Here is a 13,137-nt window from a genome sequence, read left to right as displayed (position 1 = left end):
ATTGCTGCCAGGTCTTACCAAGATTTGATGTGCTCAGTGTTTTTACAGTCTGCGACTATGCTGAGTGGGTTTTCATGTGCTTCTTGGAAGTGTCTGTTCGTATCTTTTGCCTGTAACTGTATTGGATTACTAACTACTTGTTGACTAACACCGTAATACCGTTTTGTTATATACTAGATTTGACTTGCTACATTTAAGAATTTTGGAGGACAATACCTATGGTAGGAATAAAATCTGTTCTCTTTGTATTAATAAAAATTTTTAAAAGTAATTTTGGAGGGTCAACATTGTTGTGCAGTAAGCCACCACTTGCAGTGTCAGCATGCCATGTGGGTGCCAGTTTGAGTCCCAAATGTTCCACTTCTGAGCCATCTCCCTCTATTTATTTATTTATTTATGTCTTAATATTTATTTTTTATTGGAAAGTCAGCTATACAGAGAGGAAAATTTCCATCTGCTGATTCACTCCCCAGGTGACTGCAATGGCCGCAGCTGAGCCAGTCCAAATCCAGGAACTTGAAGCCTCTTCCGGGTCTCCCATGTGGGTGCAGGATCCCAAGACTTTGGTCCGTCCTCGACTGCTTTCCCAGGCCACAGGCAGAGAGTTGGATGGGAAGCGGGGCTGCTGGGATTAGAACTGGCACCCATATGGGTTCCTGGTGCATGCAAGGCAAGGACTTTAGCTGCTAGGTCACTGCACCAGGCCCTGTTCTTATTTTTCATGATATAGTTTTGTAGGTATAGGCCGTCCCCCCCTTCTCATTACCTCCATCATCCCTTGTATTTTACAGTATTTTAGTCCTTCAGCTGCAGTCTCAACTCCAGTTTTCTGCTCTTTACATGTGTCATGAGATTGTAGATATAAACGATGATTGAGAGTCCAGTATCTTGTTGTCAAGGTGTATTTAAGTTTTATTTATTAAGCTTTCTTTGAGAGTAGAGATGTATACTGCAGTTCTTTGTTCCCCGGTACTCTGGTATCTATTATATTGCTTGTTTATGAAATTACAAGCGTATACTTGTTTACATATATATATTTGTTATGCGTTTTGCATGAAAATTGCCTTATAAAGGAGAGAACAAAAATTTGTCCATTTGGGATTGGCTTAATTCATTGAGCGTAATGAGCTCCAGTTGGGATCATTTTGTTGCAAATGGTAGAATTTCATTTGTCATAATGGTTGAGTAGTATTCCATAGAGTAGATGTACCATGATTTCTTTATCCAGCCCTCTCTCATTGGGCATCTAGGATGTTTCCATGTCTTTGCTATTATGGATTGTGCTATGAATGTAGAGATGCAGGTTGTGTTCTCATATATGGGATCTTCACAAGTTTAAAAACACAAGTTTGGACTGGCTTAGAGGCATGGAAGGCTAAGCTTCTGCCCATGGTGCCAGCATCCCATAAGAGCACTGATTCGAGTCTTGACTGTTTCACTTCTGATCCAGCTCCCTGCTTACGGCCTGGGAAAGCAGTGGAGGGCGGCACATGTCCTTAGGTCCCCACCCCTACATGAGAGACCTGAAATAAGCTTCTGGTTCCCAGCTTTGATTGGCCCAACTCCAAGCCATTGCAGTAATTTGTGGAGTGAACCAGTGAATGGAAGATCTCTCTGTAATTCTGCCTTTGCGATAAAAACAAGTAAATTTAAAAAAAATTTTAAAACTTGATCTTGTTGGAGCTTGAACTCAGCTGGCTCATTTTCAACTCACTCAGTGTCCCCTCACCACATTTTTTTAAAAAAGATTTTTTATTTTATTTTTATTACAAAGTCAGATATACAGAGAGGAGGAGAGACACAGAGGAAGATCTTCCATCTGATGATTCACTCCTCAAGTGAGCGCAACGGCCGATGCTAAACTGATCTGAAGTCAGGATCCAGGAACTTCTTCCGGGTCTCCCACATGGGTGAAGAGTCCCAAGACTTTGGGCTGTCCTCAACTACTTTCCCAGGCCACAAGCAGGGAGCTGGATGGGAAGTGGAGCTGCCAGGATTAGAACCGGTGCCCATATGGGATCCTGGCGCGTTCAAGGCGAAGACTTTAGCCACTAGGCCATGCCCCCGGGGCCAACGACGTTTTTCATTGTGGTGGTTCCCCTTCTTCTTGAAATTCCTTACCTAGATCCCATTTACTCCTTAAGGCTGGGCAGTTGTTTCCAGGCCACACTTTAGGTAACTTTTATTATGGCACCAGAACTGTCATTGAGCTTTTGTATTCTTCTTCAAAGCCCTTATTTTCATGTATTTAAGGTTAATACTTGAAAAGTGCTTGAAAGGCTGGGTTGGAGTCAGTGCATCCCTGTAGGGTCTATTTTTCCCTAACAAGTTTCTCATTCCATAATGATTCCCTTAGCCTGAGACTATCACCTGGGAAATCCAGATAGATACATGATGTAACATTTTTACAGAGCTGGATGGGATCTTCATACACCCAGTGGACCATTGTTTAGAAATAAGGTCGCCTGAGGCTCAGTTGTTACCCTTTTCCCTTCAGCAGGTGGTCCAAAATAGACTGTAATCCTCTAACTGGTAAAAGATTAAGCTGGGATTAAGAATGAGAGATTGGGAATCAATTCTCCATGGTTCTCTGCACATCTTCAGTTTTTGTTCTGGACAATGTGTTCAAGGTTTGTACATTGAACAGCTTTGAAGGAGGCTCTTTCCTTGCACAATATGTCTGATTACTGTCCAGTACAACAGTTTAAAAAAGCCAGACAGGTTTGTTTGTAGCCAGCTCATGAAAGATCTGTGCTGCCATATAAAATACACATTGCACACATGCTATTGCCACCTTGATTATCTCCTGTCAAACCCATGCAACCCAGACCATGAGCACATATGGCTTGTGCTCTAGTATTTATGTGCATTGTCTGACCCAAGACTTATTAGGAAAGTATAATTTGCAGCAAAAATTTTAGACACTTGACATGTCTTGGCAGATATTTTCTCAGTTAAAACTTAACAGAACAATTGTTGGCCATGAGTCAGGAATGAAAAAAAATTCCCACAAGGCTGCCTTCTGGACCCCTGGCTTCGAGCTCTTGCACCCTTCAGATGCTCCAATTAACCCTGCTGTAGTCCCTCAGGACAACTGCAGTCAAGTCACCTTGAAGTGCCAATGAAATAACTGAGAAAATGGGGCCTTAGGGCCTGGCACCCCAAAAGGCAGCAATCAAGCTGACCTTTGGCCTGCACCCTCGTTGGGAGGCAAGCACAGCAGCTCTTCCAGTCATCAGCAGACTTTCCAAGGGCATGAGAGCAGTAAGTACCTCTGCCACTTGTGCTGCACCTTAAACCATACTGGTTGTTTTCCTACTGCCTAATTCTTAAGAGTCCTAAAACATTTGAAAAGTCTTCATTTTAATGCCTCTCACATGTACCTCCTTATACCTGATAGTCAAAGGAATATTGGTTTCCTGTGAGCTCTTTACCAAAGTACCCCAAGCTTACTGTAGAGCTTAAAAAAATTTACAAAGGCTGAATAACACAAGATGCCAGTTACTGTTTTGCTCTTCTAGGGCCTAGAAGTCCAAAGTCAGCTATGGAACCATAATTGAGGTGCTCTGCTGTGTGTATGCCTTCTTCATCTTCTGGGGCACTCACATTCTTTTGTTTTTGGTCATATCACTCCCATCTCTGCCTCTGTGGACACACCGATTTCTGTTTGAAATCTCCTCTACAAGGACTTCTGCGATTCTGTTTCGGGCCTCCTGGGATAACCTTGGAAAACCTTCAACCTTCCTAACCATCACCTCTACATTTCTGTCCTTTAAGGTAACACCAACCAGCTCCCGGGTTGAGCGTACCTTTTCAAAAATCTTTTTCATTCTACCAGCGTGTTAAAGCTTGTAGACAGATAATGAAATTTTAAGTTGTCACTTTGTTCAAGATTAGACCCCAACTCCCTACTTAGCCATAAATTATTTCTTTGTGACTACAAAGAACATGCAACCCAAATTCCCAAGGACAGTCTTGGGTAATAAGTATGTTTTCATTGAAGTTTCCTGGTTTGTTCAATTATATGGTCCTCCTGTTCATAAACAGCTTAAGGGTGACAGGTACAAGATATTATTCAAGCTATCATCTGAGTAAATCAATTTGCGATCCTAAAGGGCAGAAAGTTGTCTGAATCATATTTTTAAAAAACCCAAAGCTGCTGCTTTTTGGATATACACCCTGCTTACTCCTCAACTATCCCACTGCGTACAGACTTTCAGGTGTGCTCAGGCTGTGTGTTTGAGGACTGTGCTGAAACTCACCAGAAGCCTGGTTTCTCCTGAGGACACACTGAGCCCCAAGACCCAGGTTTGCTTGGCAGGTCAGGGAAGGACGAGCTGGCTCTTACTAGCTCTCTGCAGAGCCTCGTTGGAAAGCCATTCATGTCAGCAAACCGGGATGCTGCTATCTTCAGAGACAGTGTGAAGCCAAGAGAAAGGTGCATTTATCCAACACTTTAATAAGTGAGTGAACTACCTATCTTCCTATTTAAATAATAGATAGAAAAGTTTGAATGTAATATTTATTTGGTGAATTTACAGGTGAGATCATTTACAAAAGAGAAGATACAGACAGATGCAGCTCTCAGTGCAGTTTCAAATATTTTCACAACAGGCAATGGTCTGTGAGAATCTGGAATGCTAGTATTGAATGGCACATGCTTCAGTTTTGTTTTCCTACCCAACTCCAAGGAGAAAGAAGGGAGAAGAGTAGAAGAGAATGTCAGTGTTGATGTAAATACAGCCATGCAAATAAAAACTTTTTTTTAAAGCCAGAGGTCATTCAGAGATGTAGAACATTTCTGTATTCAAGAGTTTTCATAATTGGTGCATAATTTAAGAACAAAATGCAGAGATCTCGAATTTTCCATTAGCAATAATCATGTTAAACTGTCCCAACTAATGAGTTAGGGGCTTCCTCGATATTTTCCAGACTGGCTCTGGAAGACATTTGTTTCTAACAGTTTTTAAAAAGATACTATTTGTACACAAAATTGTTTTGGTTTTAACAGGATAAAGCACCCTTGTAAAGAGGGTAAAAATGCTCCTTTAATCCCATTAATGTAAACTATAAGTGGATTTTCAGTTTCAGAAAAGTACAACTGAAGGCTTGCTCTTTTAAAATATTCAGACTCAAACTTCACAGACCCCTTTAGAACATAACTCCTCCCCACCCGGTAAAGCCCAGCATATTTGTATAGACAGAAGGACAAGACAGTAATGACTGGAAATAAACCTTAAAGTGATTTCTAAGTAAGGGAAGAGTAAGGATAAACAAAAATCAGCCATCAGTACCCGTGGTGAAGACCTACATCCAAGCAGTTATTCTTCAGAGAATCAGGGCCGCTCGTGGAGAAAGCTCGTAGGTGTCCTCAGCTTCCGCGGTCCTCCAGCACAGGCAGCTGGGCGCAGCTCTCAGTGTTGTCACCAGAGCAAACACTGTGCTCTGGCTTCAGGACTCAGCTGCTTTTGAAACCGTTAGCTACTGTTTCTTCGGGAGACATTTAAGCTAACTGATACCCCTACATATCACACTGAGTCCATCTTTACTTGAGTTACACACACTGGCAACATGCACTTTCAAAAGTGCACTATTAAATAGTGTATTTTACAAAAATAGCCACAGGCAATTATAAACACACTTGCATTTCATCTTATCTGCTTGCCTGGTCCACTTCTCTGTTAATGACTCACATATCAGAATGTTTTGCTTCTGCAGAATTTACCACATGAAAACCAACTGTTGTGAATCAGAGGTATGGTACTATCTGACAATTGCTTAAAGGCTCTCTCAGTTTTACTGGAATCCCCATTTAAACTTTTTCCTTCAGAATATAAACTGAAAAGGAGTAACAATATAAAAAATTATTTTACAGCACTTACATTAAGAACATCCTATAAAATACTCACATATACATAAAAAACAATCAACCCTCCAGCCCACATTAAAAATAAAAACAAATCAACAAATCAAAGTTTTTATTTGCATGGCCACTTATCACTTGTACTCTTTGCAACTTTATTTGCATATCCCTTTTAAGAGATCTAAGCTTCTGTTGCACAGGAAATAAACGCTGCAACACTGCAACCTTCCTTCAACAGCCACGCCCACAACATCTAGACATGAAACAGATGTAAGGAGTGACAACACCACAAACGGAAATGTTAAGTTCCACCATTCAACAAAGTTCACGAGGTTCACAAGTGTCTTTAGGGTTCAGTTGAAGACAGGGTAAACTTAAAAAGAGGGTCAAGTCTTCTTTCCCCTTGTCTTATAATGTTGGTGGTTTCAAACCGTATTTCTTTGCAACTTCTGTCTGGGCATGGGCAGCATCACAAAGGGAATATAGGTGAGCCATCTCCATCTCGGACTTGGCCAAGTTAATAGCTTTGTTGAACATGTCAATGGCTTTCTCCATGTTTCCTCTAAAAGAACAAACATTTACATAGTTTCAGATTCCACAAGTAATTCAATACACTTAAGTGGTGCTACAGAAAATACGATCACTAACATTTAACAAATGTAATGAAATGTTTCTTTCTTAAGAGGCAATGGATGTAACTATTGCCACAAGTACTATGTACTTACATTGTATCTTATATTCTTTGTTTAGAGATAGGAACAGAGATAAGGAAATCAAAGGGTCTATTTAAAATCGGACTTGTTTGGTTCCTACATTCTAAATTTCTACTAAAACAAGACCTTTACAGAGCAACAATGTAGAATGTACCTTAAATGACCTATTTAATCTCCTACACCAAAAGAAAAAAGCTACGATTAAATTATCTAAAACATCGTTTTTAGAATTCGTGTTCAGATACTATAGGCAGCACTTGTGCTAAATGTCAGGATAAGGAAAATCAGCAATTTCCCTCATTCGCATTAACTTATTTAATAGTAAGATTTAGTATGATATGCCTAAAGTACAAGTAAAACATAAAAATAAAATTCCATCAGAGCATAGATCCTTAACCAAGATCTATAACACTTATAAATGCAGATTCTTATATATGTACATTATTCTAAAAAAATTCTATTTTGCTCTATCCTAATCCTATTCTAGTATAAATATTCTATTCATATTAACACAGTAGCAACTAAGAAGTAGTTTAGTATTTGCATGCTATGGGTCAGTACAGAATGATTCAAAAGAATCACAAGACTTTTTTGAGGCCTCCAGTTGAGCAGGGACAGGGCAGCGGGAGCTGGGTGATATCAGTTTACAAGAGCTATTCTCAGTTCCTGACAAGTGACAGACCAGGAGCAGCAATTCAGTGAAATATCGACTGAAAATCCTGTCTTCACAGCTTGGTTCACAATGTGTGCAACTTTGTTAACCTATCCAGATTGGGTGTGGGCTGCCATGGTGAGACTGGGGCTCAGAGAACCTAACAACACTGAAACATTTGGAAAACATAAAGCTCAGCACTAAGCCAAGAGTAAGTATGAGCAGCAATGACATTGTTAAGATGGTTTTTTATTATGATAAGTCCCACAAATATTGACAGCTGTCATCCATGGATAAACATTCACACAAAACAAGAATTTACAGGAATGTCAGAGTTGAAAAAAAAAAAGTATCTTACTCCAATTTTAAAGAAAACCCTCACAGATAACACTGCAGCTTGCCTATCGCTTGGCTGGTTGCTTCCTGGTAGTAGCAGGCACTCGGAAAACCTAGCCACCAGTCCTTATGTTCACACCTTCCCAAGCACATTACAGGGACTTTTTTTTTCCAACAGGAGTAACATAGGCGAAGAGGAGGAAACTCAACAACAAGTATTGTGAAAGTCCTAATTTCCCTTTCTAATGCATATGCTTAACATCTTGAAAAAATTTTTAATGATCATTGATGATGGTTTTAAAAATTGATATTGTGAAAAGAATGAAAAGTAAATGCAGAGCTGCCAAAAATTTCCTAAAACAAACTCTAGAAGTTACCTTTGCACTTCAATAGTTCCCATGGTTTCATATGCAAAATCACATTTATTGTCAATTTCAATGGCCTTGCTGATAAGTTCCAATCCTTTATCCAGATCTTGTTTCCACTGAAGCTGAAGTAAACTGCAAATACAAAAAAGCAGTCAGATATGACCATGGCCCAGTATTAAGTCAGTTTCCACATTCAGTGAATTTATTATTTAACTTGAAAGGAAAAACAAAAACTAAAGCAGAACATAATCAGCAACAAACCGTTTTAAATTATGTATTGCAGTCCACAATTCTTACTATCAAAAAAGTCCAACAATCTCTGTTGCGAATTTTCCTTCTATTTCTTATTTTTTGCTTTGTATAAATGTAAATGTTTTCTTAGGATAATTCAAGGACAAAAAGATAAGAAAACTGAAATTTAAACCCTTAGACAAAATGCTTACATTACGAATGAAAATACATATTAAGAAACCAGTCAGTTTATTCACTGGGACTTTTCTACATCCAGAAAAATTCATTTTATTACCATGTATGGAATTTAGTAGGTACAAACTGAGCCATATACATACCCTTTATGGACGTATGTTGTGGCATTATCTGGTTCCAACTCAATGCATTTATCATACATTTCATCAGCTTTACCGAACTGCTGCTGATCTGTTAATGCCTATGAGGGGAGATACTGCAGTTACATTACAGCAACTGGTGATCTATGTGGTTAAAAGCATATTGGTTAATTATTAAAATTTACTTCATTTGTCCCTTCATTGTCAGATGATGTTTTGGGGATGTAAGAAGATTTAAATTTCACATTTTTATTATTGGCACTTTTAGGTGGGGCTGTGATAAAACCTTGGGTAGATAGTTACAACAGCAAGTAAGCTGCAAAAAATAATGAATCTCACAGAATCACTCACCTCATTTATAAGGTGTCCTAGTAAGTCCTAAGGGAACTAGTAGTGTGAGAGTAATATTCATTCAGAAGGCTAAGTTAAGGTTTCTGCTATTATTGGTCATTTCCTAAAAATGGTTAGTTTTCAAAACCGCAGTTATGGCTATTTTAAAGCCAACCCAATAGCTAAAAATACATGAGACCAAAGCAAACAAATTCTAACTGAAAGTTGGTCAGGACCTAAACTCAAGCTTGGAGAGTTACAAGAAAGTTATGCCACATAACTATACTTGTCTGTGTATGTATGTGTGTGTATAATTACTGCATATAAAACAGATTGTCTTAAAAATGAAAACACAAACCAAAGAACATAAACGTTAGGGCCAAAAGAACATAAGGATACTGCTGAGAAGAGAGCTGCCATTAGTCAAACCTATTTTGAAGGTACATGCTGACTCGGAAATATGCAGTAAGGAAGCTCTGTGGTAGAATTGCTGCTAGCATTTTTTTTTAAAGCTATACAGTGGCCTTTGCTCTTTCAGTTATTTATGAACTTTGCACAAAAAGAGCCCTGAATGCCATGACAAAAAGGATGGTGCTACCATGTTCTAGTTTATCAAGTTTAATAAGCCTAAGTGTATTTGATACAAATGTCATATTGTTGAAATCTGTATGTCTTATTTTGATACATTTTAGAAACTCTTAATCTTAATACATACTTCTATAATTATAATTGGTTGCAGTCTGCAACCAATGCTCCATTTTTATTATCATGCTTTTCAAGAAATCATGAAGAACCAAGATTGAATAGACAAAATTATTTCTTACTAAGGTCAAATAACTTCAGGATTGGGTTTCGTAATTCAGAAGTAACGTGCACAACCTAACACAAATGAAACTTCCCAAATTCCCTGGCTCAAAAAATTAACATGCCTGAAGATGACATGAAGGAAACGCTTCAGTCTTAATCCAAGAAAGCTTTAAGAATTTTGGACAAACTAAAGAAAAAATCAGTTGTCACAGCTTATATTTATCTAACCATTTAAGAAGTGTGTAAAGAGAAAGAAAACTTTTCCCATGGACATTCTCCCTCTCTGTTACTCAGAGGTAATTTTCTTAAGATGATTTTACAAATCCAATCCAAACATGTATACCCTGTTTATGAGTTTAAGCTCTTAGTTTCCCAGGAGCCTCTTCTGCAGGGAACCAGGATCCTCCTGGGGCCAGGGGAGAGAATCCACAGAAGCACTGGGATGCAGCACATGCACACCGTTCCTCTCAGAAAACCACATTTACCTGGGCATATAGCGCATAGCCTTCAGCACACTTTGGAAATTTCTTTATGACTTCTTCAAAGCCTTTCATAGCTGCTTGAATTTGCGAAGAATTATTTCCTGTATATGCCTGGCGATACTGTTTCAAAAATTCAAACAGACTTGAGAATTAAAAATTCCTAGACTGTTAACATATTACAAAGGACCCACAAGATTATAGAAAAATGCCCAGAAAACTATGTAATTTGCTAACAAAGTGTTGAATCCAAAGAAGTTCCAAGGAAATATCTTAGCAGCAGGGATCCAAAGAGTATAGGACTACAGCTTCTGCATACAATTTAAGGAGTGCTAAAATATACGAACATTTTTTTAAAAAAAAATCATACTGTAATAGGAGTGTATTTATGCTTGCAACTCAATTTCTCAATTTCTAAAAGAAAAATTTTGTTAGGACTCTGGTTATAGAGTGACATCTCTTGCGAATATAGTTTACCTTTTTAGCTTCGTGTTTCTGAATACTAACAAAGATCTCCATCAAGAAGTGACAGAACAGTTATTAGCATCCTGACTATAGACTGTTTCCTCAAAGTGCTTTTGTCTTCACATTAGTTTATGGCAAAGAAGCAGGGAAATCAGTTCTATCTAGGTGAGCATCAAAAAAAAGGAGAGGTATCAAGAGGAACTCAAATACCCACAGAAATACAGGCCCTGCGCATTACTTCCTACATATACTTCCCCACTGTAGTCATCCTTCAGGGAAAAACAAAACAGGAGTACTTTAAAAAATTATGGAAAATGTGTACTATAATACGCACAGTATACATGGGGTCTTTGCTAATGCGAACCCAGGAACATGTGTGTAACGAATCGTTCCTTATAAAAGTAGTATGCCTTTACTTACAAAAATAAACATGTATTTTTGAAATTATTTTTACTTTACTCTCAAAAGAGAGTTGTTCATTCTTGAAATGTCCATAATAGCTGCAGCTAGGTCCAGTTGAAGCCAAGAACCCAGAATGCCAACTGGGATCTTCCGTATGGGTGGCAGGGACCCAACTAGTTAAGCCATCACCTGCTGCCTCCTAGGATGCTCATTAGCAGGACGGTGGGTGGGATGAGGAGCTGGGACCAAATAGGACTCCAATATGGGAAACATTTAACTATTTCCCTAAAACATTCACCCTGAAGTCCATTTTCCATGAACTTCTGGAAGGACCATCATAAATGGTTTTGGAGACAATGAAATATTTTTATTAACTCTGGGAAGCAAATATGACGTTTAGGAAATAACGAAAGAGAATTACATACCAGTGCAAAACACTTCTGAGCTTGTGCTAGAGCAGACTCAGGTCTTAATCTAATACATTCATCAAAATCCGCCACTGCTTCTTCAACTTGATCAAGCAGTATTTTCAGCTAAGGAAAAAAATAAGTACATACCATGTCTCTTCATTATCATAGATCAGTACAGTGTTCAGAATATAACAATTATCCTATATGGAATTATATCCACAAACAGTATACCAGAAAATGTTAGAATTTTGAAGGAAAGATTCTAAAACCATACCAGTGCCCAAGCTTTAAAAAACTCTTAAGAAACCCCTTTTCCTGGAAAAGTAAACATTTTAATTTTCTAATTTCAAACCAGGTTACACAGCAGCTAATTTTAAAAGCAAATCTTTTTTTTAATTTTGTTTTTTTATCTTTTCTTTTTTGTTGTTTTATTTTTTAAGCAAATCTTAAGATACTGCCAGTGAAGACACTGCCAGAGAGCATGACAATGTCAAGAGTTTTAAAAGGCAGCAACACTTACTAATACACGCCAAACTGACATACTATGCAAAACTCTCCCAAAGACATTCACCCCTTCAGTGACAATATGGAGAGCCCCAATTTCCCACCATAACATATTCCAACCAGCCATGAAGTCATGCTGTTCCGTATGAGGTGGTAATTGGGAACTGTTTCTTCACTATATACTATTATTAAAGAAACATACCTTTTACAAAATGGGATTTACATGAGACTTGAGAATTTATAGAACCCCGGCTGGTATTTTCTTAAAGAGTCTATGAAAATCACATGGTTGTTTCTAGCCTTAAATAAAATGCTTACTAAATGTAATTAATATTTTACTCATTGAAAACCAATGACCAAGGGAGCACCTAAAAAATAAACCAAACTAGCAAGCCATCATTTTTTGTTTTCTTATAATCAAGATGGAATCAAAGAAAAGTCAATCCAAACTCGAAGCAACTATATTATACTTTGTTCACAAAAATCAGAAGTGACATCACAGGGACGTGAGACGTCTTGGTCAGTGAGTGGTGTACCTGTCCCCGGTGGTGATAGACGTCTGCGTTCTGAGGATCCATGTCGGCGGCCATGTTGAAGTCCTGAGTGGACAGCAGGGGCTGCTGCTGCTGCATGTACATGCTGCCTCTCTTGATCAGGGCATTTGCTCGAAGCTACAAACCAAAGCAAGTGAACGTTAATCACTGCTTTCTTTTTCTTTCAAGAATAGCAGCTTTATGGATGTAATTCACATACTTTTACGGCTCACTTTTTAGAAGGGTTCATGTTGGTCACTTTTAGCATTTTAGTAGTTAAACTGCACATTAATCACCATTACCTAATTCCTGAAAGAAATGTCACTTTTCAGTCCCTCTTACCCATAGCCCCTGAAAACCACCCATCTTCTTTTTCTATAATCTTGTGTATTTTGAAACTAACAAATGAAATACTATATCATGTGACCCTGAGTGTGCCTTCTTTCACTTAGCACGTTTTCAAGGTTCATCTGTATTGTAGCATGTACCAGCACTGCAATTTTTATGGCTGTATATTACTCCATGGGAGAGATTTTATTTGTCCATTCATCAGATGATGGACATTTGATGGCTGCTATTCATGAACAAAGTTTATGTTGAACTCCAGCACTGCAGTATAGCAAGTAAAGCTGCCACCCGCATCCACTGGCATCCCACATGTGCACTGGCTTATGTCCTGCCTGCCAAACTTTGATCCATTCTCCCTGCT

General features: G+C 38.5%; 1 protein-coding gene across 1 annotated transcript in view; it reads right to left on the bottom strand.

The window, feature by feature from the left end:
* Positions 1 to 4,508: 4,508 nt before the first annotated feature.
* Positions 4,509 to 13,137, bottom strand: part of TOMM70 (translocase of outer mitochondrial membrane 70) — a 33,336-nt gene continuing 24,707 nt past the window's right edge. Inside the window, exons 7-12 of the mRNA XM_040980572.1 lie at positions 12,432 to 12,566; positions 11,407 to 11,514; positions 10,121 to 10,237; positions 8,502 to 8,599; positions 7,942 to 8,064; positions 4,509 to 6,425 (exon numbers count right to left, since the gene is read on the bottom strand). Of these exons, the coding sequence (XP_040836506.1) occupies positions 6,272 to 6,425; positions 7,942 to 8,064; positions 8,502 to 8,599; positions 10,121 to 10,237; positions 11,407 to 11,514; positions 12,432 to 12,566 (735 nt within the window). The 3' untranslated portion in view covers positions 4,509 to 6,271. The remainder of the gene's footprint in view (positions 6,426 to 7,941; positions 8,065 to 8,501; positions 8,600 to 10,120; positions 10,238 to 11,406; positions 11,515 to 12,431; positions 12,567 to 13,137) is intronic.

This window comes from Ochotona curzoniae, unplaced genomic scaffold (assembly GCF_017591425.1).
Source record: "Ochotona curzoniae isolate NIBS_2020 unplaced genomic scaffold, NIBS_Ocur_1.0 contig_3498, whole genome shotgun sequence".
Classification (NCBI taxonomy): domain Eukaryota; kingdom Metazoa; phylum Chordata; class Mammalia; order Lagomorpha; family Ochotonidae; genus Ochotona; species Ochotona curzoniae.
Note: the sequence above shows the minus strand (reverse complement) of the source record. Positions and strands in the feature narration are given on the sequence as shown.